Raw genomic sequence first — 27,794 nt, 5'->3', positions numbered from 1 at the left:
AGTACTTAAAGTATAAGAGGTATTCATTGGGGAGCAGAATGACAAATATCAGCAGCCATGTACTGTACTTAAGTACAAGTTTGAAGTATTTTAACTTTAATTTTCATCGAAACTATGTGTGCATATATATTCATTTGAGTTATTCCCAAAAGTCATCATTATGATACAAATTAATTACTTTCCATATCAATACAAGACAATATATTGTACAGTATCTACTGGACTTGCACTAACTAAATACAGAAAATGACCAGACACAACTGCATATATGTTTAGAGTATGATCTTAGTTCTAGTTTAGTTTTTGGTCAGATTTGAGTTCATTTAATTTTTATCTCTATCTTCTTATTATGTATTTGTGTTTCCTTATTTTGCTTTTTTGTACATTTCAGAGGGAATTGTTGAACGTTTTACTCCACTCCATTTAATTAACAGATATAGTTACTTCTCAAATTGATATTTTAAATACTAAATCATTTTATAAAATATTAATCATTACCACATAAGTGACCCTGTTGTACATAAATATATTAAATCGGTGCCGTCTTGAAATTACAAGATGAAAGTACTGCTTACATATTAATACATTAATAATAAAGGTGCAATAATATACAGTAATCCAATAGTAATAGGGGCCATTATGCAAATGAGTACTTTTACTTTTGGTTGAAGTTGAAGTACAGTTTGTTGCTAAGTACTAGGTCTATTTAATGGGGTACATTTAAAGCCATGGCATAGCCAATTTTACTTAAGTATATAACCTTCTTAATACTTCTTCAACCACTGCCTGTCAACATTATTATATTTGTATTATTATTATAATCTTTAGACTTCCTGGCAGTTAATACAATTAATCAAATTTTATAAGATCATCACAGGTTTTGTACAATATGCAAAATAATCTGTTATTGCTTTCAGATAAGTGTTGTGGTGTAAAATATATAATATTTCGGCCTGTAATGTAGTGGAGAAAAAGTTTAATATAACACTAAATTGAAATACTCAAGTAAGTAACAAGTACCAGCGGGAGAGGAAAGAAATGTCAAATGTTACATAAGGAGATAGAATGACATGTACTTTTTAATCCCTGCAGCGAAACTCAGAATTTACACGCCCAACTCAACCACATATAAGGAATAAAGGGCAGCATTCAAACATATTCCGACACATGCACAATCAAACACTTTGTAGTACTTTAAACAGATTTACAGAAGCTAGTAAAAGGAAATACTTTATTGGATGGTACTTATATTCCTTGTTTATCTTTTCCCATGTGAGTAATTTTACTAAGTATGCAAAGATAAGAACATGAAGGTATTGTGGAGCATAATTCAACCTTTAATGGTGATTAATGGGAAATAAAATATTGTTTTTACATTTTACTGTACATGTTTTGTTATGATATCCACGACTTATAATGAGTTGGTTACATAACAGCATAGCAAATCATATTAATGACAGCAGAAATGATAATGTGAGCTCTTATTTTGGAGAGGAGCATGTGAGATAATATTTTGTAGACATGTTGCTATTGATGTTTGTTATCATAGTAGGATATTACAGCTTCTTTGGTTTCTGATTCCTGCTCTTGACCTTGTGACGGACCACGGCAACAGTGGTGAAGAAGTTTCCCATGAACAGAATAAGGAAGCAGAGACCACACATCAAGACCTGGCATCACGAGGAACATAGAGAACAATGAGTAAGCACAATAGCTTTCATTAATCATCATTTTATGAATACATGAAGGGGATCAGATGGGCATTCAGTTTCATTCAGAAGTCATTCTATTTTAACACAAGGCTGTCAGTTTCTTTGATATAATAGTGAACACGGTTCTAGCCATGCAGATAACAAAATAAGAAGTGTTAATGCAGGGTAGATTATACATAAATAGATACAGCAAATCTTGAATAATACACAAGCAGGTAAAGGGTGAAATTATAAAACTTTTTGAGAGCACTGACCTGCCATTCTTTACAGTCTGGGAGCTGAGACATTCTGAAGAGAGAGATGCTATTGAAGAGCTGCCAGAACTACAAGACAAAACAGGAGGAATTCAGGATTCAAATGTTTGTAAAAAGTGATGCATATAGTTTGCAGCTGTGCAAACACAGGGACGCCTAACATTTAAGTTGTTATTCAAATCATGTATAAAAGTGCAGAATAATATCAAGTCTAGAATGACATCAGCATTTTTTAACTGTTTTTCGGTAATCCAGTCTAAACCATGACAAAGCATGATTTGTAAGCAGTACTAAGAGGACATTTCTCAAGTTCAATTGTGAATCCGAATGTACTCACATGACCAAAAAACAGGAAGGGCAACAGAAAGGTCAGCCCTTTCCACATCCACGACTGAAATCCCTCTAAAAACAGAACAGAATAGAGTTCAATATTTTTGTTTTAACATCCACATCTGTTTAATACAACAGTGACAATGAAAAGCCTCAGACAAGCCTGATAGAACATCATTGTCTTTCATAACATAAATATCTTCTCTTAAATTTTTTATTATGATTGGCAGGCTTAGTGAGTCTGTATTCTGTGTCCTTGTTGTGTCAGTCGTATCTCACCCACGGTCAGATCCATGTTGTGTCTTTCTCCCAGGGCTCGTAGCCTGTACAAACATCCGCTCTGATAATAGCACTGCAGACACTGAACAAAACCTGTGGGTGCCAGATGAAAGAAACACGCATGAGGCTTTGATTTGATTTTGAAAAGGTTTGAACCGTGAATTATTTTTGAAGGATTTTGAACTTACTTTGATACAAGGAATAGGCAAGGAACTGGTTTCTGAATATCTTGTACAGGTTCCCATCTGGCCTTATAGGTGTGAAAGGGAGGACATGTGTTATTATACAGAAAAAAATGGTGTTTTTCTCTAACAGCAACAAAGAAAATGTGTGGATAAAGATCACAGAAAGAATTGTATAAATGACATTATCTGAATGTGTTGATATAGATTTTCATTGTTTCTTAATCTGTTTTTATCGTTCTCTACTCACCATGTCAATATTACACCAGACAAAAAAGCTGAGATGTAGTGATGGAAAACCCACCAGCCTTTGATTCTATAATGCAGGATACATTTTTATTAGATATTAAGATTTTTTGTTTCACACTGTGTTAAACTTACTTGCTTAAATGACAATTGCTTGAGCAATAATGACTAATTGCCTTTAATAATGTAAAAAAAAAAAAAAGTTCAGAGAGCTACCAATATGTTTATTTATGAGAAATTTGTCATTATTTTAGTAGGATGGTTGAAAGGGTTCACCTGGAGCCGTTGACGATGAGGATACTTTCCCTGAGTGTTAACGTACAGTAGTACCACACCAGCACGAAATTGAGGATTGCATCAAGGAATCTAAAAGCAGGCAAATAAGACAAGAACTGGATTAAGACATACAGCAAACGCAGCATCCTTTATATGGACTCAATGTAGCTGACGAGGCTTAACAGCTTTGATGTGATGATTCTTACCTGTAGCTCGCAAAGAAATAGCATATGAAGGAGAACAGCAGCAGGATGACTGTGAGGTACAACTTGAACTTCTCATATTCATCTTTGTAGCCAAATCTGACAAACATAATAAATGCAGTTCTCAATAAACAAGGCTTTAAAGAATCAGCTAGGAATATGTTTGATTTAGGGAAATAAAGATTTTTTTAAATATTAATTTAAAGTGTGTATTACAGGTTGTGTGTTGGAGTTGATAGTCACTGCTTACTTTGACTGCTTACTGAGAAGAGTGACATTCACATTTCCAAGAACCAGACTGAGGTACAACCTGAAATATGAAGCAATCGTATTATTTTTCTCTTTACTTTATAAAATGTAATTAATGTTCGATCTGGTTTTATGACATCAACTTGTATTTTTAAAATAGAAGTCATCACCCGTTTTTATTGGGAAGAAAAGCTTCCATTTCAGAGAGAGCATTTGGTCGCGTCTTTATCTTCTCATTTATTTCATCCAAAGTCTTGGCATCTTCCTCTGATGGTCCTTTGCTGCATCTGATGGATATTGTAAGTGAATAACATTTGCACAACATGACATATTTTTGTTTGTGTGTGGTTGTTGAACTGAGAGAGGTCCACTTTGTACATATCAATTAGCTTTTCTCTCATGAATCTGCATGCACTTGTGTGTGTGTAAACTTACTTTTTCACCAGGCGGGACACGTCCTTCAGTCTTCCACGCTGACTGGAAATGGAGGAAGAGCAGTTTTTCTGTAGTTTGGAAATTTCCTCCAATTTCTGTAAGTACAGTCTGTGTGTCTCCTGGATGAGAAGAACTTGGGGTTACATCAAGAACTAAAGAAAATGTATATTTCAAGTAGGATTTAAACATTTTAAAACTTGTTTGTTATAGGGTAAAGTACAATCTGGAGCACAAGTATTTAAAATGTATCGCAGTTTTACAAGAAGGGTTTTAAGAACATTTCATCATATGCAATGATTCAGTAGCAATCAAACACTTAATGTTGATTATGATTTATACAACTGCTCTATGTGCTTAATCTGGCGATTTCTGCTGATTTTGGTCTGATCCTTACCAGAAGTTGTTGATGCTCTTCTTCCAGACGTTTCCACTCCTCCAGGACGACTCTTAAATCTTGAGGCATTTTGTGAACACTGTATCTTTCACACTACACTGACAGCAAACCCAGACCCATCGAAAATGATACCCAGTTAAGCTTTAAAATTGTTTAGCAACCAAGAAATGTCTTGCACATAATGCAGTGTCGAAGTGTATCTCTTCAGGGTGTGTTTCAAATCCCCATGGACAGTTTATTGCATAAAGTGAACTTTGACTGGTACAAATGTGCAAGATTTTGTCTTGGACATTGTTCAGTTATCACTCACAGAGCCAAAAGGTGATATGTTATTGTTAACTATAGTTCAACTTTATACACAATTCAAGTGATAAAGGTCTGTATTTTTGCCAGTCCAATGGTTCACCAGGCGTCCTGTTAATTAGACTGTGCTTTTGTGCATGTTTTATCTTTGAGCACATATTTTGTTTTTCACTTACACAGCTGCACATTAGCAGCATCTGGTGGATGAAAGGAATAAATCAGTGATAAAATAATTTTACCAGAGAGTACTGGGGTGGAGGGGAAATGTTTTTGCTGTTGTTAATTGATAGAACAAATTTCAAATTAGGGGAAACAATAAACATTTTTTAATCAATATATTTTAATAGTTTTCTATGAAAATGCTATGCGTTTTATTATTATTGTAAAACCTGCACATATAATAGCCTGACTGTAGTCCATCCGAGTAGTACTTTCTTGAAATTGTACAGTTCCCCTTTAATTAAACTAGTAAAAATAAAAAAATAAAAAAAATTATACACACATGGCGTGCACTCTGGCCTCAAATCAAAATGGTTTTAAAGAAAGCTACAGGTCCAAGTCAACATCAATAATATTGTATGTTGTGTCATTTAATAAGGATTCACCGCATTTATGTTTTGTGTGATGTTTTGTAAGATTGATAGGTGGATAGATAGAGACAAATAAATCACAAATGACATGACACTCAATGAGGTAAAAAATTACATTTTAAAAAGATGAATATCTAAAATCTTAGCTAGAAACTAAACTTAACCAAAAAATTGAATACCGTTTACATACATAATGATAGTGCCCTGCTGTGCATGGTTAGTGCGAGCCTGGTACTTTACACTAAGTCAAATGAATCCAGCAATCTACACAGCTCTACACAGCAGGTACAGGTAGACTATATGCAGAAAGTACAGGTGTGTATTATAAAACTAAGTATCTAAGTAGCATATGAGTGATTTTTCTTTACCCTGAACTTAAAGGTGTTTCACTGGAAAATGTAATGTGTCAATTTTCATTTTTTTCTGTCAAAATACTTCTGCTGCTATATGATTTCTGCTGACTTTTGCTGAATCATCACACATACTAGTTTAAGAAAAACAAACAGAAGTATTTTTTTCAAAAGAAAACATTTGTCGAAATGCCGCCTTTATTCTGAAATATTTAGGCGGAAGTGCAATCGTTCCTGCGCATGCGCAATCAGCTGACAGCAGCCGGTGAGTGTTTTGACAGAGACAGCTGTGTGTAGAGGAGAGGTGAGGTTGGTCTGTAACCTCACACAGAGTAGCTTCACATACAGATTCCTGGACACCAACTTACTCACACTGGTTTTAATTAGGTGAGTCAACGCAAAGAAAGAAAGAAAACTGAAGAAGAAGAATTATTTGATAAAGAAAGGTGAGATTAATCTTGTTATGTCGATTCCAGCTCAGCTAACGTTAGCCATATTTAGCTAATATGCTATTGTCAGTAAACTAGTTAACTGTGTACTGAGAAATAGTTTCCTTAATGTTATGTAGTAAATGCATCATTGCTCAAACTGTCACACTCACAATAACAAAGAGACACAGAAGACACAGTGACAAGAAAAAGCTGAAATGTAAAACCTTTATATATATTTATATGAATATTTTGTGCAGTTTAAATGAGCTTTCTGTGGCTTTATGTCCCATTTGATGGCAGGATTAATTGCTCTTTAGTGCTAAGCCTTTTTCTGACTGAGTATGATTGTGTCAGGACTAATTGGTTAATTATTATTATTATTATTAAAGAGTGTGGATGGGAGTCCACAGCATGCAAATCACACAGCCTCAGTTTGTACCAGACATCTAATACTTGAGAGGTACACATTAGTCCTGTATCTCACATAGAGCGTATATGGTTAGTTGACACAATTCGTTAATTGTAATTTTAATAATTGGTTAATTATTTTCCATAATTTGTAAAGTATGAATTATTCTGTGTTCAGTTCCTCACTTGCAAAGCCTGGATTATCTCTATTTATATCAATATAAATGTTGTACTTTAGGGTTTTGGCCTTAAGACTTAACTTTGATCATTTATCATTTTTGGTATTTTTTGTTGTTATTAATTCATTGGGAAAAAGTGAGTCTATTAAAATCCTGCTTCACTGTAGATATTAACTTTGAGTGGGTTGTGTTTCCAGACGACTGATAGGAGATGTGTGCTGCTGTGTATGTCCTGTCTACGGTAACGGGCTACGTGCTCACCTCTGCCCTGCTGATGAAATGCCCAAATCTTCTGCACCGGAAGAAGCGAGAGACTTTTCGCAGCAGGCACATTGCCCATCGTGGAGGTAAGTCTTTTCCATCAAATAAAATTGGTGCATGACAATTTATCGCCAGTTCCTCACAAAACTTATTGTTCAACAGTTGGTATTATTCAGGAAGGGATTTTTTGATATGAAGATTATGTGTTATTTCTATTTTGAGCCTCATGTTCATGTCTTGGCCCATTCAACTGTCAGCGGCTACAATTTTATATTTAATAATATCTTTTGTCTGAATAGTGTTGTGGAAAAAAATCTATCCTATCTGTTAATGATGAGTCTCAATGAGCGTTGAAATAAAGATCAAATGACAATCCAATAGCATCATCATCATTATATTTGGACATGGTTTTTGAGCTTTTGAGTATAAGTGATGTGTATTTTTATTTTTTGCTTATTAAATATTTTCTTTTTCTAACTCAAAGTTATTTTGACAACTTTTATTACACTTACAAAGTAAGAATAAGCCTACTGTTCAGTGTTTGGCTACTTAATCCACCTCTGGTAAGGATGTTACCATTTTGTTAATAGATTTATTTGCATGGTTTTGGTTATATTGCAATGTATTTATTACTGTGCTTCAATCAGACAGTTTTATTTGTTTATTGTCTGGTAAGCTGCAGTAAGCCAAGGGCAATGTTCCAGCTCAGGAATGCTAATATACAGAAAGCACTGTAACAAGCTTAGTGTTTTACTTTTTTCATTGCAGGAGCAGGTGAAAACCTGGAAAACACCATGGCAGCTTTCAAACAGTGAGAAGAAACCTTATTCACAATGACAAAGTTATTTCTTTGTTTTTGTGTGTGAAACATAACTGGTGCTTGTGCATGTGATTGTGGGCAGTTTGTGTCATCTGAGCTTTGTTTGTGACCACTGTCTGTTTTGTCTGTCTGTCTTTGCCTGTTTGAATCCACACTCAAGCACAAAGGCAGCGATGCCTTAAGTAATTGTTCATGTCAAAGCCTCTGATGATAGACTGCTGCGGTTGTTTCTAAATTGATTTGTAAATGGATTGGGAGGTGAACTGCAATTTAATTTGTAATTGACAAAAGTCGATGTAGTGATAAATACAACGTGTACTGTGTGTTGGTCCATGCAGCGCTGTGGATGTTGGCACAGACATGCTGGAGTTGGACTGCCACCTGACAAAGGATGAAGAGGTAGTGGTGTCACATGATGCCAGCCTGCAGAGGGCCTCCGGCATCAACGCCCACATCTCCAGCATGTGCTACGCTGTGAGTTACTGCTCTGCAATATCACGTAATTTCTATATCTGAAGAAGAAATAACTACACTTCACTATTTTGTAATCTGTCTTCCAGCTCTATTCATTATTGGGATGTCTCTTTTGATTTTGTAGGCAACCTAAACAAGGAAAATGTTAATGATAATTCTGTTTTTGACATTATTAAAACATGGAAGTTAGTAGCATTCTTGCTGTTGAGCTTTTTTTTATGAGCCAATTTTGACATGTAAGAGACAACAGAGGCCAAGAGGTCCACAAATATTTGGTTTTAAACAGTTACATGTTGTCTTAGTGTAAAGATTTCTGTGAATGAGGTAATAGGATTGATGGATCATGTGCCTCAATTAGGCAAGGTCCACGCCAACTCAACTGATATGTCACATGATGAACTTTTACCTACAATCAGATTCAGCAGGAATGCTTGGTGAGTCAGTGGATTTATTGCTGATCACTCACGATTTCTGCTATAAGATAAGATAAGATAAGATAATCCTTTATTAGTCCCGCAGCGGGGAAATTTGCTATGTTCTGTAACACATCTTTGATACATTATTAATGTTAATGTTTTATGTAACAGAGATATTCGTCATTACATAAATTAACACCAAAATTATATTTGTGTACCTAAAGATTGGGTTCACAGCTTCATTGCTCTTTGGCCTTGTAGAACAAAGAAGCAGAGAGAACTTTACGTTAATCTTGACGTGTCCTTGCCTTCCTCTCTCTTTTTATATCAACCGTGATGAATGTGAACATCCTCAGTCACACTCATCACGTCCACCTCTGGATATGACCTGACCTTACAGACTCTCTCTATAGGCTGTATTTCTATCCGTTAACCACTGATTACTGTGTGCTCTTTGCAGGAGCTCCCTCCGTACCTCTGCAAGCTTGGTGTAACTTTTCAGCGAGGTGAGCATCACATTTCAATGACTGGTGTAATTACTACAAAGCTAGCATACAACCTACATACTGATGTATATCTGCAGCTTTCGTTGTCAAAAAATATAATGTTTATTTAAGGTTTGGCAATTCACTAGTAACATGGATCAATTCATCTGCAACAGAATTTAATATTACATTTTAGTTGACTTTTGATGGATGCTGTTTTTTTATTTTAGAAACTGTTGAACACGGTTGAATGATGAACACAAACTGTTTACCTGTCCTTGTCTGTGCAGAGTGTTTCTGTGAAGGGGGAGATGACAAACGCATGCCTCTCCTCAAGGACGTTTTTGATGCATTTCCCAATACCCCCGTCAACATCGACATCAAGGTCAACAATGACATGCTCATCAAGAAGGTGTGTGTGTGTCCCATCTTTTTCTTTTAGTATTCAACTCTTGTATAAAACAGCTGTCCTGTTTTTATCTATCTTTCTCTTAATTTGCCAATTTTCCATGCCTTGTTTATTAAACAGCAGTTGCTATTCACAGATTCTTTGCTGTATTTTTTGGTCCTTAAAGTAGAAGCAATAGTTGTTATGTCATTGTGTATCAAAAGTTGTAAAAACAGGCTGACTCTAAAACTAACTTTGCAGGTCTCTGAGCTGGTTGTCAAGTACGACAGAGAGCATCTGACGGTCTGGGGCAACGCCAACAACAAGATTGTAAAGAAGTGTTACAAAGAGGTACATTTACATTAAATGCAAAGTTTACTTTTCCTTCAGTCCAGTCATTTCAGGGAGTCAATCATCCTTAAAAAACACTTATATTATTTCTTCATCTAGTGGGCTTTATATTGGCATGGATAAGGTGTCACATAAAGCATGACTGTGCACTTTACAATACAACTACTGAATTGGTTATCGACTGTATCACTGTTTCGTAAAGATTTTAGACTGTACATGACTAGTAGTGGCTGAATTTCAGGGAGTTGACCACAAGTCATGCTTGTTTTTTTTTGTTTTTTTTGCAGAACCCGCGTATTCCAGTGTTGTTCAGTCTTCCCAGAGTATTGCAGCTGTTAGGCCTCTTCTACACCGGCCTTCTGCCTTTTGTTCCCCTCAAGGAGCAGTTTCTGGAGATCCCCATGCCCTCTATTATCACCAAGTAGGTATACACACACATACAGATACATTTTGGACAGGACATTAAAAAAGAGATGCACTTGTTAACAGCATGCATCAACCTTCAGTAACACTGTACTGTCACCATACTGGTTGTTTGAGCAATACAACATAGATACGGTTCCTCTACATTCCTAGTTTGTAAGTAAGATACAACAGTAACTCTACACCAGAGGTGATCAGGAAACAAGTACACAGCATTTGATAGCAGTAGGTCGGTAGGTTCAGGTCTGTTTCACAGGGGTTAGCATCGTTTCCTTTTCTAATGTAGCTCAAGTCCCAAAAAGGGATGCCAATTGCAAAATGGTCTCCATATGTCAGAGTTTAACAAAATCAAACTATACTTCTGCCACAAACTCTAAAAAATGAACATGAACAAACCTACTTTTTGACTGACAGCGCTGGCCAAAGTGCTTTGAGCAACTGTATTTCAGATATAAAATAACTTGTACATACATACTACTACAAATCACTTGTTTGAAATCTTCCCTGAAAAGGTTAACTTGATATCGGAGACATTTTCCAGCTCATTAATTAGCTGGGGAAAATAGTTCTTGAAATGCTACAATTCGATCTCCAACTTTAGTTGGAAAATGTACTCGAACGGTGACTCCTTCTCCTCGAAGTAAACAATTACTGGCATCGAACTTAAGGATTCATTTTGGACACTGGAAACTGCTGATTGATTAAAAAATTGGCACAATTTACTTGGAAATTTACTGACCTTTCAGGCCTTCATCTGCAAATAGACACATTTCACATCAGACACAAGGGTAAAACCCTGAACAGAGACGGGGGGGAGTAACCACACGACCGAGAGGTTTCATACTGTATGGGCCAACTCTATCCGCTGATGAAGGCTGAGAGATTTGGCTGAAAGCTCTGGTCCTTGCACTTAGAATTGTTTGCAAAGTATAGTTTGTTATTCAGGTTTATCCACTATACTTTGTTCACTGGTTGTGTCCTTTCTGTCTCTGCTATCTGGGCCACGATGCTGTTTGAAAGCTGATCTCGCTCACTAATGAAGTCATTCAAATCTAAATAAAAACATTCACTGCCTTTGCCAATAAGAGTTGTTGGATCATAAGGATCTCGCTCATAGAGCAGATTACGGGACATTCATTAAGGATTAAGTGATTTATTTTATTACACTTCTGTTAAGGCCACTACAGTATTTATGTTGCAATAAACACTTGCTTTATACAAATCCCCCCCCCCCTCAAACACACAGTCTCACTGCACGTTCATGTATCATCAATCTGTTGTGGTTATTATGTGATTAAGAGTTGTTGTTTGACAATTGCTGTGTACATCTTCTCCCAGCCCTCCCGTTTTTACGTCTAATTTAGTCAATGATTTACACAATTTCCTAGAATGTGTGTCATAGCTGTTGAGGGCTGTATTTGACAGGAGTATATTTGGCTATACATAATCATTTTGCACCTCCAATAACCTTCAACGCAAAAGAGAATTGATTGATTATAACAATTTTCTACCACCTACGAGAGTATTTTTTGTCGTCAAGTCTGACTGTGGCAGCTGCATCGGTTTGATGAAACTCTCTGACACTGTGTGATTTTGCAGAATAAAGGATCCAAACAGATTAACAAGGAGTCAGCGAATCCTCACCTGGCTGGCAGACACGTAAGTCACTAATTAGTCTGAATATTTGAAATCCCTCTGTCCTTTAAATCTGCATACTGGATATCTGGGCTTTTTCATTCACTTTAATTGCATTTATGTCTTCATTTGTTACTACGTCTCTCTCTTGAGCACTATATTTGTGTTTTGGATAAGTGCTGATACTTTGTTGAACAGAGACATTGGGAAGAATTCTTGCACATACCTTGCTGTGTGACCATGATTAATGCGAAACGTTTACAATTGTGCAAGTAAACCTCTCTCTAGCTTTGCTATACTTGCAGTTTCTCCCTGCAGATGAATACTTTTTTTCTCTCTTGCAGTTTGCTGATGAGGAAAGCTCTGTTTGATCATTTAACTGCCAGGGGAATACAGGTAAAGCTGCTGTTATGTAGCTTCTATTGTACTCCTCTTAAAAGAAAAAAAAACTATATATATGGATGATTGACAATGTAGAGGATGCAAATTGTGTAGGAATAATAATGAGCAGTGGCCACTATTAAGTCAACTTATCATAGTGTTTCTTTCATTTTTACTCTTTCCAGAGCTCCAGACCTTTTTGCTTACATTATAGGAGGCTTATGACAGTATATCCAGTGTTTATATGTGCATAGTTAAGACCAACTAGGGACATATACAGAGTAGTGTCAATATTAAGTCTATTTTCCCGTATTGTCTTTACTTCCAAGAATGACTGCCAAACATTTCCTTGGACAAAATGAGCCTGTCTGCGTTCTGAGAGCTGTTTGTTGAAGTTGTTGCAGTGTTGTGCTTGTAGTTAAGAGCAGTTACTGGGAAATGTCCACGATTCCTGCAAGTTCAAAAATAGGATAGAGTGGCCGCTAACACTGCTCTTAGAGTACAGACGCATTCTTGATCCTCATGTGACTCCCATCGCTGTGATGTGTGTGTTTTTAACTGAGTCCTGCATCTGGCTTTAGGTGTACGTTTGGGTGCTGAATGACGAGGAGGACTTCCAGAGGGCGTTCGACTTGGGAGCCACGGGAGTTATGACAGATTTTCCCACCAGGCTTAAGGACTTCATGGACAGGAATGGTATTTCCAAGCCCCAGTGACCTGCCAAAATCTACCTCACCCTTCAACCTGACTGACCTGCCAATCCAGCCCCCTCCCCTCCCCTCCCCCGAAGTGCACCCACTTCCGCTGCATGCATTCCAGCGGGGCTCCTTTCACATTGTGCTTTCATAGCTCTGTACACTGCACTGGCTTGAGGAACCAGTTGTTCACATCCCAATCACATAAAATACTCTATAAGTGCGCACACCACATCTGCTTTATATCATTATCTCATTTCAGTTGCGTTCTTCGTTCCCTTGCTAGGTACCCACTTGCACAAACAACAGAGTGAGATTTCTATATACAACCACACAATCTTTTTAAAGACGCTAAACTCAAAATTCAAAGCATATCTATTATTTAGGGATTGCCTCCACATGGCGCTCATGACGTCTGGGTAATTTGATAACCGGCAGGCTAACCACTTTTGCTTCATGTCTCCCTGTCTCCCTTGCTGTCTGCAGTTCTCTTTATACATCCATGGTGATGACAGCGTTAATAGCAGTAACCGCCGTATAAGTGAACAGCAGCAGCAATAAGATAGACAGTGGGGCAGAGCGGGATCCTTTTCTGCTAAGGACGTCATTACTACACTTTATCTTTACATATTCAATAGTTGTTTGATGCTTTATTAATGCTACAAATTTCCAATTTAGCACCTTTAAGTATATTTATAAAATGGAACAAAATGGCCATTAAAATAGCAGCCTTGAATTTCACAATAGATTAATGTCTTGATTTGAAAATATTAATCATTTTTATGCTTTTAAGTAAAGGACATATTGCAGTATTATTGCGTTATTGTTCAAGTAGTTAAAACACCAGCAGATGCATTGTGATGTTAATTTGCGAGCAGCTCAACAATGTTTTGAGGTCTGATTTTCTTCTTCCTTTTTACAATCTGAATGTCACTTAGCACATGCAATAATACACTAAATCTAAGAAGTTCTGAGATTTTTTAAATATGTACTAGAACACATAAAGTATTGCTACTTGTCATAAATGACAGCGTGCAGACAGTGTACTGAGGAGGGTTGTGCCACTGCTCCATATTGACAATTCAAAGGCACATTCAGTTGAAATCACTGTTTTTATATGATGTGTTTTAAAGACAATATGTTGTATGTTTATGTGTAGTCAGTTAGTCTCTAGATTTTCCATTGAATCAAATGATATGACTGAAACTGACTGAGTTAATCCATTAATGAATCTAAGAGAGACCTTTTGCACAAATTGAAACTTTTGTTTTTTTATGCTAATGAGTCCATTTTCTACTGTGTTATGTGATCGTAAACCGATTGCATTTGTATTTAAGAAAGAATGATCATTTTTAATGTATGAGCTTTAAAAAGTGCAATGAAAATACAGTAGAAACTCTGATACATGTTGATTGATTGCTTCATTGCATTCACTAGAAATTGAAATATATTAAAGACAACAGTGCTTTAACAATCCCTTGCTGTGGTTGTAACAGTATGAAAAAGTAAAAAGATGATTAGGTTTATGACACTACTGATGTTCTGTTATCCAGCATTGTCACCCCACATTAAGGGTCGTGATGAATGTAGTATTGGTTGAATATGCTGTCTATCGTTCGGTATTTTACAGTCAAAACAGTATTGCTGTGTTATTTTCTTAAGTTTGTTGTTGGGAATTTTGTATTAGTGCTGTCACTGATGGATGGAGTGAAATCTGCGCAGTTGTTTGTCTGATATTTTGTTTTGAGAACACCTGTACATCCAAAAATCATTGTGATCTACTAATCATATCACAGATCTTACATTAATGATTTAGTGAATATTTTGATGCCATTATCTGTGTTGTACTCAGTGTGTGTTTGTGTTTGTTTTGCATGCCTAAATGAATATTTGTTAATGACAGAACCAGTTTGTGGGTCCTGGCTGCCCATTAACATGCCTTACCTAAGGAGTACGCCGTTTGATTTGATGAAAGATTATTTTAAAAAAGTGCATTTTTATCAATATCAATAAAGATAAAATACTTAAGTAAAATTGGTGTATTTGTATAGAATATTAGCAATTTAATAATGATGTTTTGACTACTTTGAAAAACAATGAGAATGTATATGGGTAAGTATTTGGTACCCATAGACTGACAGAAGGTGGCGCTTTAGACTGTAGGGATTAAAGAAGTGTTCCCTGTAGTGGGAAAGTTAATGATGCTGGACATGTTTTGTTACATAAAAACCATCCATGCGGAATTTCTTTCTACTAAGTTTTTACAAAGCCGATGAGGTATTTCTGCTCTTCCCCCTGCTTGATTCATAAAACTACACTCACATGTACTAGTACTGTACATTCATGGAGAATTTAGGGGAAAAAAATAATCCAGTAATATAATTGGTCACTAGCTTCCTCCCTCGAGCCCCTCGACCAATAAGCTCAGTGTTGCTATGCCTTGTCAGCTTGCTGATTGGCTGATACAGCTGTCAGTTATTCATCAAGTCAACAGCCAGTGTTGGCAAAGATCTTCAACTCGGCCGTCAAGATAATACCCCTCCTCCTGAATATCCGCTATTACATTATGTGTACGATAATAATGATGTCAATTCAAGCCAGATTTCTTTTTAGTTTAGGGGGTATGATTTACATTTTGTTTCATATTTATTCTCATTATTATCTACCCAAGATCTTCCTTGTTGCCAGTGTTTTGGTACTTTTTGTAAAAAGAAAAAAAAACAAGTTTAATGAAATCTTAAGTAAAGAGGTAAAAAATGAAACACCAAAGTATGGTTTACATTTTGTACTACCTTGTCTATTGCAAGTGCCTTCATCATTTCAAGTGTTGATTGTAGAAAAATGTTAAGTTATTTTTTTTACTATGTTCAGGTTACCATTTGAAATGCGCTGCAACGTTCAATTTAACAAAAAAACTAGTCTTAACCTAGATATTAAAAAACAACTTAATGCAAGTATATTTTTTACAGAATTTATCAGCATTTATTCTTCTCATACATACAGTACCAGTCAAAAGTTTGGACACACCTTCTCATTCAATGGTTTTTCTTTATTTTTATTCTTATTTTTTTCTATATTGTAGATTAATATTGAAGACATCCAAACTATGAAGGAACACATATGGAATTATGTGGTAAACAAACAAATGCTCAACAAACCAGAATATGTTTTATATTTTATATCCTTCAAAGTAGTTGAATGAGAAAGTGTGTCCAAACTTTTGACTGCTACTGTACATTTAAGCAACAATATGTAAATGTAAACAACTGTTAAAAGCATACTGGAAATGCGTGACACGGTGTTTTTAAGTACAATACTATTTACGTATCAGTATAAGTAACAGACTTTCCACATCGAGCTGCTAAACATCTCACTTAAACATACAATAATCAGACACTGGACAGAAACCGATGAAAATAAGCCATCCTCCCTGAAAACGGCTGTCCTACGAACCAGGAAGTCGGTTGCAGTGAACCCTCTCGCTCCGGCTGGCTGCTTCAGCACTCTTCCCCCTCTCTCGCTGCTTCTTCTAAACTCCGCTGGGCATCATTGCGCGTCAAAACATTGCGTCTCTGCAGGACTTGCCAGGGCCATAGAGAGAGAGGAGGAAATTTTTCCTTGGAAGGAATGCGAAAGGGGGTTTAGGATTGGCACTGCCACGAGGAAAAACGAGGAGGGTGCGACATTTTTTGAAGCTACGTGGAGAAACGTTTTTCTTCCCTATCAAAGGTAATAAAAACATAATATCCTCTGCCTTATTTCTCCAGTGTGGTGCATTTGTTGTTACGCACTGTTCTCATAACAGTGAGCTACAGTACGCTTCAACCCAGCCAACAGAGGACTTTTTAACCGAGGCAACTTTTTAACATGTGCAGGAATATCACAATAAAAACACAAGTTTATTGTTTTTGTTGCTTGTATTCTGACAACAACATGTATTTAATGACCATGTGTGTGTTGATACACAGTGTGTGGCCTTGGACTGATGTTTTTCCTTTTGAATTGGATGCTGAAGTCCTCTCTGCAGTGGAGCTACAGTGTCTAGTGGTTATTATTATTATTATTATTAGGCTCACATGCTGTTTGTGGTGGCGGTGCTGCACGTATGCGCCATCATCCGCGTGCGCGCGCTTGGCCTTGATGGTGCACGTCAGCAGTGATCAATGCGGGTTATCATGTAATACGCACATTGTGATCACGAGCTCTGACGACAATCACCTGGTTCTCATCGATCTGCAAAAGTCATTGCAGATGTTAAAGCTTTTCGGAGTGGGTGCTGTGTGTGTGTGTGTGTGTGTGTGTGTGTGTGTGTGTGTGTGTGTGTGTGTGTGTGTGTGTGTGTGTGTGTGTGTTTTCAGCATTGCTGAGCTGAGGCATCCCCGCCATCTGTGCTGCGTGTGGTGGGTTGAAGTTCTTCCCAGATGAAGTGCGCCACTGCCTTTGACCTGATTCAATAATCACACACGCGTACTGTAAACCTTAAGCCTTCAGGTTTTGTGTTTTTATTGACGTGGTATCCCCACGTGACATCAACCATCCCATACAAGTCAATGAGAGTTTGGCCAGCACGTGGAAATGCTGCATCCCACCCCTTAAAAAAACATGTGCTAAATAAAGTCCATGTGAGACAGTTTAAGAAGAGACACTTTTATCAAGTTGCAACCTTTGCCCTGATCTATTTATACTGCAAAGCCTGCACTCAGATAGTTATTGATCGCGTGAGGAGTCGATACACAGATCGAAGATGGGGATCGGAGTGTTGCAGGCCTTGAAAGGTGATCCTTCAAATATTGGACTCGTACACATAAACATAAGTTCTGTACAATGTTTTGTGACAACAGTTCGACAGGTTTAAGTCACTTTTTTTGTCCCCTTTAAATCACACTTTCACAGTTTGTTATCTGATAGCTACACACAGATATTCAACAGGAATTATCTGTACGAGTATAAGTATAAGTGTCTAAAGTACCTGAGAACAACCTTCTTCTGGAGGACAAAATAGAGACAGACAGAAGAAAATTCGATGTGAGTAAAGAGCAGCCATAGCAACAGTAACCAGACACATACACCTGGGATGCAGGAGCATCGCTTCCTCAGTGATATTTGATATGGTTGGGGGTGGGTGTGGGGGGCAGAGAGGAGTTTTTTCCTCCTCTAGTCAGTGATGTCATGCTGCTGTAGGCTGTTGGCCTTGGTGTAAGACTGAATGGAGAGCAGGAAGAAAGTACATGAAGTACAAAAATCGTGTCGGTGCATCTTGTGGGCTTCGTAGTCCACACAGCTCATCCACTGCTGAAGGGACACACACCGCTTCTTCCCTCTTTCGCTCACCGTTTCGTTTAATTCCTTCCTTGTCCCCGTCTGACTTTCACCCCCTCTCTCCCCTCTCTGTCTCTCTCCTGCTCACGATCATTGTCAGGACCAGCATCAGCAGCGGCAGCATCAGTGCGTTACATAACAAAGGTTTTTTTGTCGGGATACAAGGGCCCTTTTTTTTTGCTGTTGAGACTCGTGGCACGTAGCCTTTTGTGATGACACCCAGAAATGACCAGAATGGACAGCTCGGCGACCTCAAACGACCCGCGGCAGAACTGATGAATGGACAGAGTGGTGGCAGGAAAAATAAATATACAAGCAGGCTAAGAGGCGTAGCGACAGACGGAGAGAAGAGACAGAAAAATAAACTGATAAAAGATGGACAAACACGAAACCTTTGTTAAACTTTCCTGCTGTTGATGCCCGTCTGAATCGCTGTGCCCACCTACTCCAGTCATCTGATCATTTATGAAATTTGTTATTCTGTCAATGAGGGTTTTTTTTTTAGTGCAGAGCAGCACTCATCGACTGTTTGCGTCAGCGTATTACAGTGCGTCAGCATCCTTGTTCCCACAAACAATGTTGTATTGCAAAATGAGCTTCGAGCATGTCCACCCACCAACATGAGTGTTGTCTCCTCTTCTTGGAAACTAAATGTTTTGAAATGTCAAACAGCGTCATAGTGCTGCTTTGTTCAGGTCCAGGATATTTTCATCTGTTTAATGTGGTTAAAGTGTTTACTTGCTTTCTCCTGTACTTCATGGTAGTTGGCAATCTTGTTCTTACAATTACTTATAACCGTATCAAGTATATTCAACGTTGCAGGTCATTCACTTGAAAATGTATATGTAATATCCAAAATAAGCGTTTCATTATGGTTACATGTAGGCCTTAATGTTATACTGTTATTTAAAGCCATAACATGTCTAGGTAGGGAGCCACCGATCCAATACTGACGTCAGATATCGGGCCAATACTGACTGAAATAGCTGGACTTTGTATCGGTGACAATGGGGCCAATCTATTCAATCCAACTCTATGTTTGCATCTGATTACACTTGCATATACTACATCATGCTTTAGACTGCTTAGCTGAGTAGCTAACAACAAGAATGTGAGCTGTTTGGAGGTAATTCATGCTTGTTTTTAATAATAATAATAATGATAATAATACAGTACATTTATATCTATGAATGTGTTATATGTTGTTTCATAAAGTTTATTCATTAAGCAATGTTTAAGTCAAGCCTGCTGTTGCCTTACACATAAAACAATGATCCCAGTCACTTCCACACGGTGAGTTGTACAGCTTATTAACTAAACACTGGTATTGGATTGGTACTTGGTATCAGCCAATACCTAAGGCCCAGGTACCGGGACTGAAGACGTCAGATCGATGCATCACAATTCCTGGGGTTGCAACTACCGATCAGTTAATCTGGTGATTATTCTCACGGTTAATCGCTCAATTGTTTGCTCTGTAGAACACAGAAAATAGTGAATAAATGCTTGTCACAAGTTTCCAGAGCCCTAATTGAGTCATGTGTTCAAGAGTTTTGTTTGTGTTTTGGCTGACCAACAGACAAAAACCCAAATGATATTCAGTTTACAATGATTTAAAACCCCAGCAATTCTTCATAACTGAGACAGAGGAACTAATGGTTGAAAATTTTTGCTTGAAAAAGTAACAAATAATGGATTATCAAAGCGACTGTATGACAATGCATTTTTTAATTAAGTGTGTAAGACGGATCAGCTGTTCATCTAAAACCACTGACATGCACTGGCCCTCTGCTGTTATGGCTGGCAATGAAGTGATTCTTCAGAGACCGACCGCAGATAATACACAGGCAGAACTCCACATGGATTATGTATGACCTACAAGATGATGTGTAACACGGGCACTACTATAATCCAGCTCTGTTACATTATGATGCATTATCAACATGCTGACAGTTAACAGAGCTTTCTCCAGAGGTTTGAGTAAACATCTCATCTCTAGTCTATGACGGCCAGGTTCTTGTTTATACATCACATTTACATTTTAGAAATTTAGCCAGTACATTTAACCTGTGTGACTTGTTGTAAATGCAGCAGTAGAGGCTTAAAAAAAGAAGCTTGCATTTAATGTGATTAAATGTGAAGCCTAAGTTAGAAGCTTACATTCCTTGATTACCTACTATACTTAAGACTAATTACTGAGCTATAATAAGGCAGCTTTGTGCAAATGTGAGAGATTGTCTTGATTCATTGAATTTCAAATTGCTTGTTTTGTCTGACCAGCTGTCTAAAACTCAAATATATTCAGTTTACTTTCATAAAAGACTTATTATTCACATTTAAAAAGCTTGGCCTTGTAATATGTTGTCATCTTACTAATCAATAAATCCACTAATCAAATCTGCTGTGATTTCCACCGCAGCCAATTATAAGTGTCAAAAGTCTCAAAATATGTAATATTCATCAATATCAATCAATATTTTAAACTACACTCAGAGGACTGGACCCTACATAAACTTCTTCCTTGCCCTGAGTCCTGAAATGACCAAGAGAATAACACACGCTTTGGGTTAAACACCAGTCTTTGTGTGTGTGTGTGGTGTGTGTGTGTGTGTGTGTGTGTGTGTGTGTGTGTGTGTGTGTGTGTGTGTGTGTGTGTGTGTGTGTCAGGGGTCACTCCGACAACTGTACTGAGCGTGTCTTTGTGCCCCGATCCCACGCCGCTGGCACCGTGTCAGAGGAGAACAAAACAAGGGCACATCTCACTGCCTCATTTATTTATGTATATCCCCCGGTCCATCCCATCAGCACCGGAGCCTTCATCAGCCTCCGACGCTAAAAACAATCATATTGCAGGGCAGTAAAGTAAGAGGCTGTCTTTCTCCTCTCGTTTGTTCTGAACTCACAGAGGCCTCCTGCTCCCATTCAGTATTTTATTAGTTTTTCCAGATGGTTCAGTAAAGACAGACAGGAAGGAAAGGAGACAGAATGGAACGGCATATTGTGAAGGTGAAGAAACAACTCAAGGTATTACAGAATCTTATAGAGGCATAGTCTTCGCAACTGTAGAATGTATTGGTTTATTTGTTTAGAAAGGTCATGTCTTGTTTTTTACAGTGTTACACATATTTTAATTAGAAATAATAGTAGTTGAAATAGGCAGTAAAAGGTGCATATACTGTTTGAGTGAGGCTAATCGCAGCTTTATGAAAAATAACACTGGGTAGTAAAACTAGATAACATTTTGTGGTTGAAAGGTTGTGTTTAGCACCATAGCTACAGGGCTGAAATCAAAACAAAGTTGCATTAAGCAATAAAAACCAAGATTAAATCTGCAGCACAAGGTGAAGAGCACATCCCCCTCACAGTCTTCTCTACAGTTAGTCAAAACATACTCCTGTCCTCCTGGCCCCGAGCCTCCGGGATGGGTTCCCAGACCGGCTCACTAATCTTCTCAGTCACCAGGGCACAGCAGCAGAAGTATTTTAAGGGCCTCGGTCTATTTGGATATCATGGAGTGAGCAGAGCACGATCCTCTCCGTTGTGCTACGCTAAGCAGATTATCTCTGAAGCCTCATAGACTCAAACACAGAGTGTGGGCTAGTGTTGCTGCCTGTTTGTACTGCAGAGACCTGAGTGAGTGCAGAATAGTTTTGACAACGTGTTACAGCGGCGACTAAAGACTGCTTTCATTATCGATGTTTTGCCACATCAATTAATTCAGTCCAAAACCTAAAAGGTGTTCAACCAACAATGTTATGATACACGAAATCAGCAAATCCTCAGCTTTGAGAAGCTTGAACTTTGATGACTGACACTAACATCCAGCCACACTAGCACCTCTTTGAAGCTGCACTTACAGTGATGCATTGAGCTAAATGCTAAAAGATCAGCATGCTTACATGCACACAACCAACATGCTAATGTGTATAATGCAGGTATAATGTTTGCCATGTTCAATATCTTAGTTAGCGTGTGATGCTAACATTTGCTTATTTGTACTAAACACAAAGTGATGCTGAGGATGGGAATGTCATTTGTTTTGCGGGTATTGGATTTGAAACCAAATACCTGCCTTGGAAAATGTTACTTTTATCTTAATGGTGGCACTAGAGGAAAGGTTAGTGGATGGCCAATTCAGTATTCATCCTCTGGGCACCATGAATGTCTGTACAAAGCTTTATGGCAATTCATCCAGTAGTTTTTGAGATATTTCGATGGAGGACAGACTGACATTGTCATCCCTGATCCCCTAAAAATGACTTTAACTAAGCAATTACCATAACAATTACCTGATTTTTTGTCTGTCCCTGCTTCGATAGCCCAAACAGTCCTCTCGACCAACTAGGACTCATTTTTGGCCTCTAGAAGAAGCGGTGTCCTGTGTGGCGGATGCCTGTACCTGTACCATGTTTGTATCTCATCTCATAAAGTAGAATTTCTTCAGTGTTTTTAAGCTTCCAACTGAAATGTGTAATGTAGTGACTCAGCCTGGAATACAGGCTCATTAATTGTGCATCACTTCGCATCATAGCTCTTTGAGGTTTAACGGTTTCAAAGATGCGAGCAGGTTGGAGAATTCTGCAGAACTGTAATCCCATCAGCAGCACAGCACCTGTGGCTCAGTTTACAACATCACTTTAAGGAAGCAGCTGTTACACAACCGTGTAACCATTAGCTGCTCCTTTATCATCCTTGTGCGCAGGTGTTCGCCTCCCAACCCACCGCCCACCACGGCCCTCACCTGTGTGTTGCGGTGCTTCCCTTGTGAGCCGACCTGGGCTGGCAGTCCCTTCTTGCACCGCCCGCCAACTCCGCCCATGGTCAGAATGACGCGCTCCAAGACCTTCCAGGCATACCTGCCGAGCTGCCACCGGACGTACAGCTGCATCCACTGCCGAGCTCACCTGGCCAACCACGACGAGCTCATCTCCAAGGTAACCGGCAAGCTGCTCCAGCGACTTGACTCGTCTTACCAACAGTGGTTGTCCCTGGAAACCATAAGGAAAGAACTTACATTCAGGCAGCTAATTATTACAGACCGAAAAAGTATTTTTTTTTAAAAGACAGAACAAGAATATTTATCGTATAGTTTTTGCCTGTTCAATTTCATAGCACAGTCAATAATACAGAGCGAAATTGACAAGGATTAACAGCCATTAAACGACAAGCGTTGAAGATTAAAAAAAGAGGAAGAGCGGATGAGGAATTACAGAAACAAACAGGCTGAACACCTGTATGTTTGTGTCAGCCGCCGCCGCGCTATTGCTTGTAGATGGATTATGTTATAAACTGGTTAGTGAAGAGGATTATGAATGCACTATCACTTTCTCCACGTGATTATGAAAACAACGCTCACCTGTGCAGAAAGGCCTTCTGCCGGTCGTAACACAGCCGCACGATATAAACCCGATTAACATGTCCCTTCAATAGTAGCTTTCTTTTGCCTGCAAGAAAATAAGCATTATCTTAATATATGAGACCTTCTATTAAAGTAAAGGCTGGTCTCAAATCAATATGTGGGTATTTTATATCTTATTTGACTCAAGCATTATGGCAATATGACAGCATGCTTGTATCATTACTACACTGTATGAACGGGCTCATTCTTGTTTCAGCCTTTTCATCTCCGTCTCATCTTGTCTCTGCAGTCGTTCCAGGGCAGCCAGGGCAGAGCCTACCTGTTCAACTCAGTGTGAGTATCCCTCTCGTGTTGCATTTCAACCCACCTGGTTCACATTATGCGTTTCGAAAATACTCTCCTGCAGGCTGGACTTAGACAGGAGACCAGTGTTCTAACGTGCTTTAAACACAAGTTAAAAATACCCATTGTTTTTCACACAGTAGTTTTGTTGTATTTGAAGCCTCGGTGTAGAAGGAGCCAGCCTGCGCCTCGGAGTCATTATCGGCCGAATTGAGTGTGAAAATTAGGCTGTTTGAATCTATGCTCGCCCTATCAGTATGCTCTGTGTGAGTGGGTGTGAGGCAGTGACTCACTCTGAGCAAATCATACAGTACATGCATCTGAGCAACTTGAGCTACTTGCACATTACTAATTTGTAACTTTTGATTGTCTCTTAATGTGTCTCCTCCCTCTCTTTCTCCTTTTCTTTCAGGGTGAACGTCGGGTGTGGCCCTGCAGAAGAGAGGGTTCTGCTCACAGGCCTGCACGCTGTAGCAGATATCTACTGCGAGAACTGCAAGACCACCCTGGGCTGGAAATACGTAAGTGCCCTCGGCTGATTTTGATGCACAAGCACCACAAATTGCATCCAAGGTTAGAGGACGATCAGCTGGGAGGTTGTTATTATAGCACACCCTCATTTTATTTGCACCCTAATTATATATTTGGACCAACTCTTCTGTCAGGGTCAACTCAGTGTTACGGCTGTGTGGGCTGAATTAATTATGAGATAGATTTCTCAGAACAGATGGAGACATGAAGGAGAAGTCTTCATTTATCTTATGACTTCATTGATTTGATCTTCAGGACTCTGACATGAAGATCAAAATATATGCTTTTTATTCTTTAGGTTTTGACAGTAGAACTTTTCTAGGTGTTAATAATCTTGATTGAACATTTAGAAACCGACAGTGTAGTTAATTTGAACTGTTTCACACTTAAGCTAACATTGCTGATCACTATGTAGCTCGGCTTATATCTGAGCCATATATATACAGTCAGAGTCTTGGTAAAGCTGTGATACAGCATGTCAAAATACACGTGCAGGGTGTATTTAGTACAGGTTGTATTTCATATCTCATGTCAGGGTGAATTTAATAGCTAATGTTAGCTGTCTTCATATATCAACGGAGCTATGCATCTGCAGCTGCCACTGGTGAACCCTGTCCACGTGGAGGTGAGAGTGTACACTATAGGGCACGTGACTGTATCCTTAGAGAGTTAGCACACACTCAAACAGTGTCCTTGTTGTTTGACTTCTCAGATGCCTCCACTGACCAGCGCTCTTAGCCTAACCTCTCACATTCACCGCTACGTGTCTAACCTTAAACCTCATTCTATAACCTTCCAGCCTAAAAATAACTGTTTTCCTTCCGACGCCTGGTATAAACACCTGGCGAACCAGTTTTAAAAGTAGAAACTTTTCTGGGTAGTTGCTATTCCTGTCAGGACCCAACAAGGCAGAAAAAACAGAGGTCACAAGCACACAGACACTAGATACGACTTAATGGCGGGTTTCCATTAATATCAGTTGCAGCTGTATTGATTTTCCACAGTCGTCAAAGTTCTATTGAGAGGGTTGACCTACTGCACTCCTAAATGAAGAAATCTGATAACTTGCCTCTGCAGCTCTAAGCTAAAATAGCCAAAGACAAAGCAAGGCACCGACGCTCCACAGTGAAGGAACATTGGTGTCAGTCGACTCTGTGACCCAGCTTTGAAAAGAGCTAAAATGAGTGGGTGGCTTTTGAACAAGAACACAGTGTTGTTGTGGCCATGTTTATGGCATTGTTTAGCAACTAGTTTTAAACAGTTTTCAAAGCACCAACTGTGTCAAAATGATCCCCATAATACAGTGTTTATAAAAGGATGGGTTAATAATATCCAAAAGCATATCTTAACCTCTAGTCTCAACCTCAATGGTTCCAAAGAGGTCTTTTCAAGCTTGAAGCTTGGGTTTAGTGCTTGCTGCTATTATTTTCAGTTACTGGGGCCAGAAATATCCAAATTTGGGAATATGTGAGGTGGAACTGGAACAAGCTGAGGTAAGATTAGCAAGCAGCAGCCACCGCAGCTGAACGTGATCAAGTGACCGCCATGAGAGACATCTGTTATTCAAAAACACTCCAACACTTTCCTGTAAAAGTCAGAAGAAGAACAGCAAGAACAGTACTAGTACAAATCACCATAAAGACATGTATTAAAAGAAGGAACATCAGCTATTGTGACAGTCTACAGCAATGTTAACAGCTCTGTAAGGCTGCTGTACTGAGGCACAGCCTTGTTTTATGCTAAATGCTAATAACACCAGGCTAAAATGGCTCACATGACAATGCTAACATACTCATGTTAAGCAGTCAGAATGTTTGCAATGTTTTCTATCTTAGTTTAGCTTGTTAGCATGCTAGTATTTGCTAATTAGCACCAAACACAACACAAGTTCTCACAGCTGAGGCTGATGAGAATGTTATTAGTTTTGCAGGTATTTAGCCGTAAACCTGGATGAAGCCTGGGTGGATGCCAACTGGCCTCATGAATCTTCAACCTTTTAATTAATACAAATGTCTGTTAAGACACAATTGCCGAAACTGGGTGTCTACGGTGACTTCCCTATAAAAACCCTGCTGTATTTCAGTTTTTGTCAATTGTATGCACAAAATTCTGACACCTTGGAGCTCAAATATCAACAAAAACAAAACTCCCAGCACAATTCCATTATTTTGACCGGGTTTAAAGTATCTCAAAAAGCCTGGCTAATGACTGTTGCAATCATTCTTTTCAAATGTGAAAAATATGGATTATGGTGTTATGGTTTTCAGTTAATTAAACATCACTAAGTGGAGCTGATAGGCTTCTGTGTAGTTGGAGGAATTTCTGGATTACACACCTAACAGTAGAAATGCATGTTACAGCCTGCAGAAGTAGAGCAGACTCTACATCTATGTTGGCTTCTGCGAGGCTCAAACCTGTGGCCTTTTGGTTTCACTGTTACTTATCGGTGTGAGACGCATTCCCGCCAGCTTAAGGTATGACCATCCAGCCCGGTCAGAGATTTGGTTCTGCAGGCTCCTCTGCAGTGCTTAGTGACTGTCAGTTATATAACCAGCTCCCAGAGAGCCAGCAGCAGAGACAGGCCAGGACTGAGTCAAGGATTTCCTTACACAGCTGAAAGGGGCTGTCATGAGCAGGTTTTTTTTTAATGCACCTTGTGTTTGTTTCTAGCTATCCTTCTCTCTGTCAAATACATGAACATGTTATTATTCTCTGTCCGTCTGTCTTTTTTAATTAAATCTCTTCTGTCCTCTGCCACACCCTCCAGGAACATGCCTTTGAAAGCAGTCAGAAGTATAAAGAGGGCAAGTTCATCATCGAGCTGGCCCACATGATCAAGGACAACGGCTGGGACTGAGGCACGAGCCACAGAGACACGACTGCAGCAGAGGAGAGGGGGAAGGGGGAGGGGGCTGGATGACTCGATGGATGGACAAATGGACGGACGGATAGACAGGGGTGGGGGTGGGGGTGGAGGTCGTGTGTGTTGGGTGAGTGTGTGACTTTGGTTTGGCTGATTTACCATTAACCTCTGTAACTCTCTGACCCATCCCTCCCTACCACGACTCTTGATGTATGCACACAGACAAAAAC

The 27,794-nt window shown here is 38.7% G+C and overlaps 3 protein-coding genes across 4 annotated transcripts; 2 read left to right on the top strand and 1 right to left on the bottom strand.

Moving 5' to 3' along the window:
* Positions 1 to 1,556: 1,556 nt before the first annotated feature.
* On the bottom strand, positions 1,557 to 4,629 carry LOC129094627 (ion channel TACAN-like). Its single transcript, XM_054602882.1, has 12 exons — positions 4,561 to 4,629; positions 4,167 to 4,285; positions 3,902 to 4,018; positions 3,733 to 3,792; positions 3,486 to 3,581; positions 3,280 to 3,369; positions 3,008 to 3,073; positions 2,764 to 2,825; positions 2,576 to 2,668; positions 2,304 to 2,368; positions 1,967 to 2,035; positions 1,557 to 1,670 (listed from the first exon to the last, which is right to left on the bottom strand). The coding sequence occupies exons 1-12, from the start codon at positions 4,627 to 4,629 to the stop codon at positions 1,557 to 1,559; spliced, it is 1,020 nt and encodes a 339-aa protein (XP_054458857.1).
* Positions 4,630 to 6,050: 1,421 nt separating this feature from the next.
* gdpd1 (glycerophosphodiester phosphodiesterase domain containing 1) lies at positions 6,051 to 15,174 on the top strand. 2 transcript variants are annotated; one of them, XM_054598329.1, is made up of 11 exons: positions 6,051 to 6,190; positions 7,019 to 7,168; positions 7,851 to 7,893; positions 8,241 to 8,376; positions 9,253 to 9,298; positions 9,568 to 9,689; positions 9,927 to 10,016; positions 10,304 to 10,437; positions 12,039 to 12,098; positions 12,419 to 12,470; positions 13,037 to 15,174. In XM_054598329.1, exons 2-11 carry the CDS (start codon positions 7,033 to 7,035, stop codon positions 13,169 to 13,171), a joined length of 954 nt encoding a protein of 317 aa, XP_054454304.1. In that variant the 5' UTR covers positions 6,051 to 6,190; positions 7,019 to 7,032; the 3' UTR covers positions 13,172 to 15,174. The 2 variants fall into 2 exon arrangements, with proteins under 2 accessions (XP_054454304.1, XP_054454296.1); XM_054598321.1 differs by having other exon boundaries at positions 6,051 to 6,249.
* A 1,541-nt stretch (positions 15,175 to 16,715) lies between these two features.
* On the top strand, positions 16,716 to 27,558 carry LOC129095163 (protein yippee-like 2). The gene is made up of 5 exons (XM_054603566.1): positions 16,716 to 16,879; positions 23,172 to 23,403; positions 24,118 to 24,161; positions 24,583 to 24,691; positions 27,469 to 27,558. Exons 2-5 carry the CDS (start codon positions 23,287 to 23,289, stop codon positions 27,556 to 27,558), a joined length of 360 nt encoding a protein of 119 aa, XP_054459541.1. The 5' UTR covers positions 16,716 to 16,879; positions 23,172 to 23,286.
* Positions 27,559 to 27,794: the final 236 nt, after the last annotated feature.

The sequence above is a fragment of the Anoplopoma fimbria genome, chromosome 1 (genome assembly GCF_027596085.1).
Source record: "Anoplopoma fimbria isolate UVic2021 breed Golden Eagle Sablefish chromosome 1, Afim_UVic_2022, whole genome shotgun sequence".
Taxonomy (NCBI): domain Eukaryota; kingdom Metazoa; phylum Chordata; class Actinopteri; order Perciformes; family Anoplopomatidae; genus Anoplopoma; species Anoplopoma fimbria.
The sequence above is the reverse complement of the archived record's forward strand: the minus strand, read 5'-3'. Positions and strand labels throughout refer to the sequence as shown.

What these genes read in the sequence shown, in the direction of transcription:
- LOC129094627 (XM_054602882.1), bottom strand. Translation starts at nt 4,629, where the DNA reads ATGCCTCAAGATTTAAGAGTCGTCCTGGAGGAGTGGAAACGTCTGGAA. An exon ending in CAACATGGATCTGACCGTGG is followed by an intron (nt 2,369 to 2,575) that starts GTGAGATACGAC and finishes TTCTGTTTTTAG; the next exon opens with AGGGATTTCAGTCGTGGATG. An exon ending in CAGACTGTAAAGAATGGCAG is followed by an intron (nt 1,671 to 1,966) that starts GTCAGTGCTCTC and finishes TCGTGATGCCAG; the next exon opens with GTCTTGATGTGTGGTCTCTG.
- gdpd1 (XM_054598329.1), top strand. Translation starts at nt 7,033, where the DNA reads ATGTGTGCTGCTGTGTATGTCCTGTCTACGGTAACGGGCTACGTGCTC. An exon ending in TGGTGTAACTTTTCAGCGAG is followed by an intron (nt 9,299 to 9,567) that starts GTGAGCATCACA and finishes TTGTCTGTGCAG; the next exon opens with AGTGTTTCTGTGAAGGGGGA. An exon ending in TAACTGCCAGGGGAATACAG is followed by an intron (nt 12,471 to 13,036) that starts GTAAAGCTGCTG and finishes ATCTGGCTTTAG; the next exon opens with GTGTACGTTTGGGTGCTGAA.
- LOC129095163 (XM_054603566.1), top strand. Translation starts at nt 23,287, where the DNA reads ATGGTCAGAATGACGCGCTCCAAGACCTTCCAGGCATACCTGCCGAGC. An exon ending in ACGACGAGCTCATCTCCAAG is followed by an intron (nt 23,404 to 24,117) that starts GTAACCGGCAAG and finishes TTGTCTCTGCAG; the next exon opens with TCGTTCCAGGGCAGCCAGGG. An exon ending in GCCTACCTGTTCAACTCAGT is followed by an intron (nt 24,162 to 24,582) that starts GTGAGTATCCCT and finishes CTTTTCTTTCAG; the next exon opens with GGTGAACGTCGGGTGTGGCC.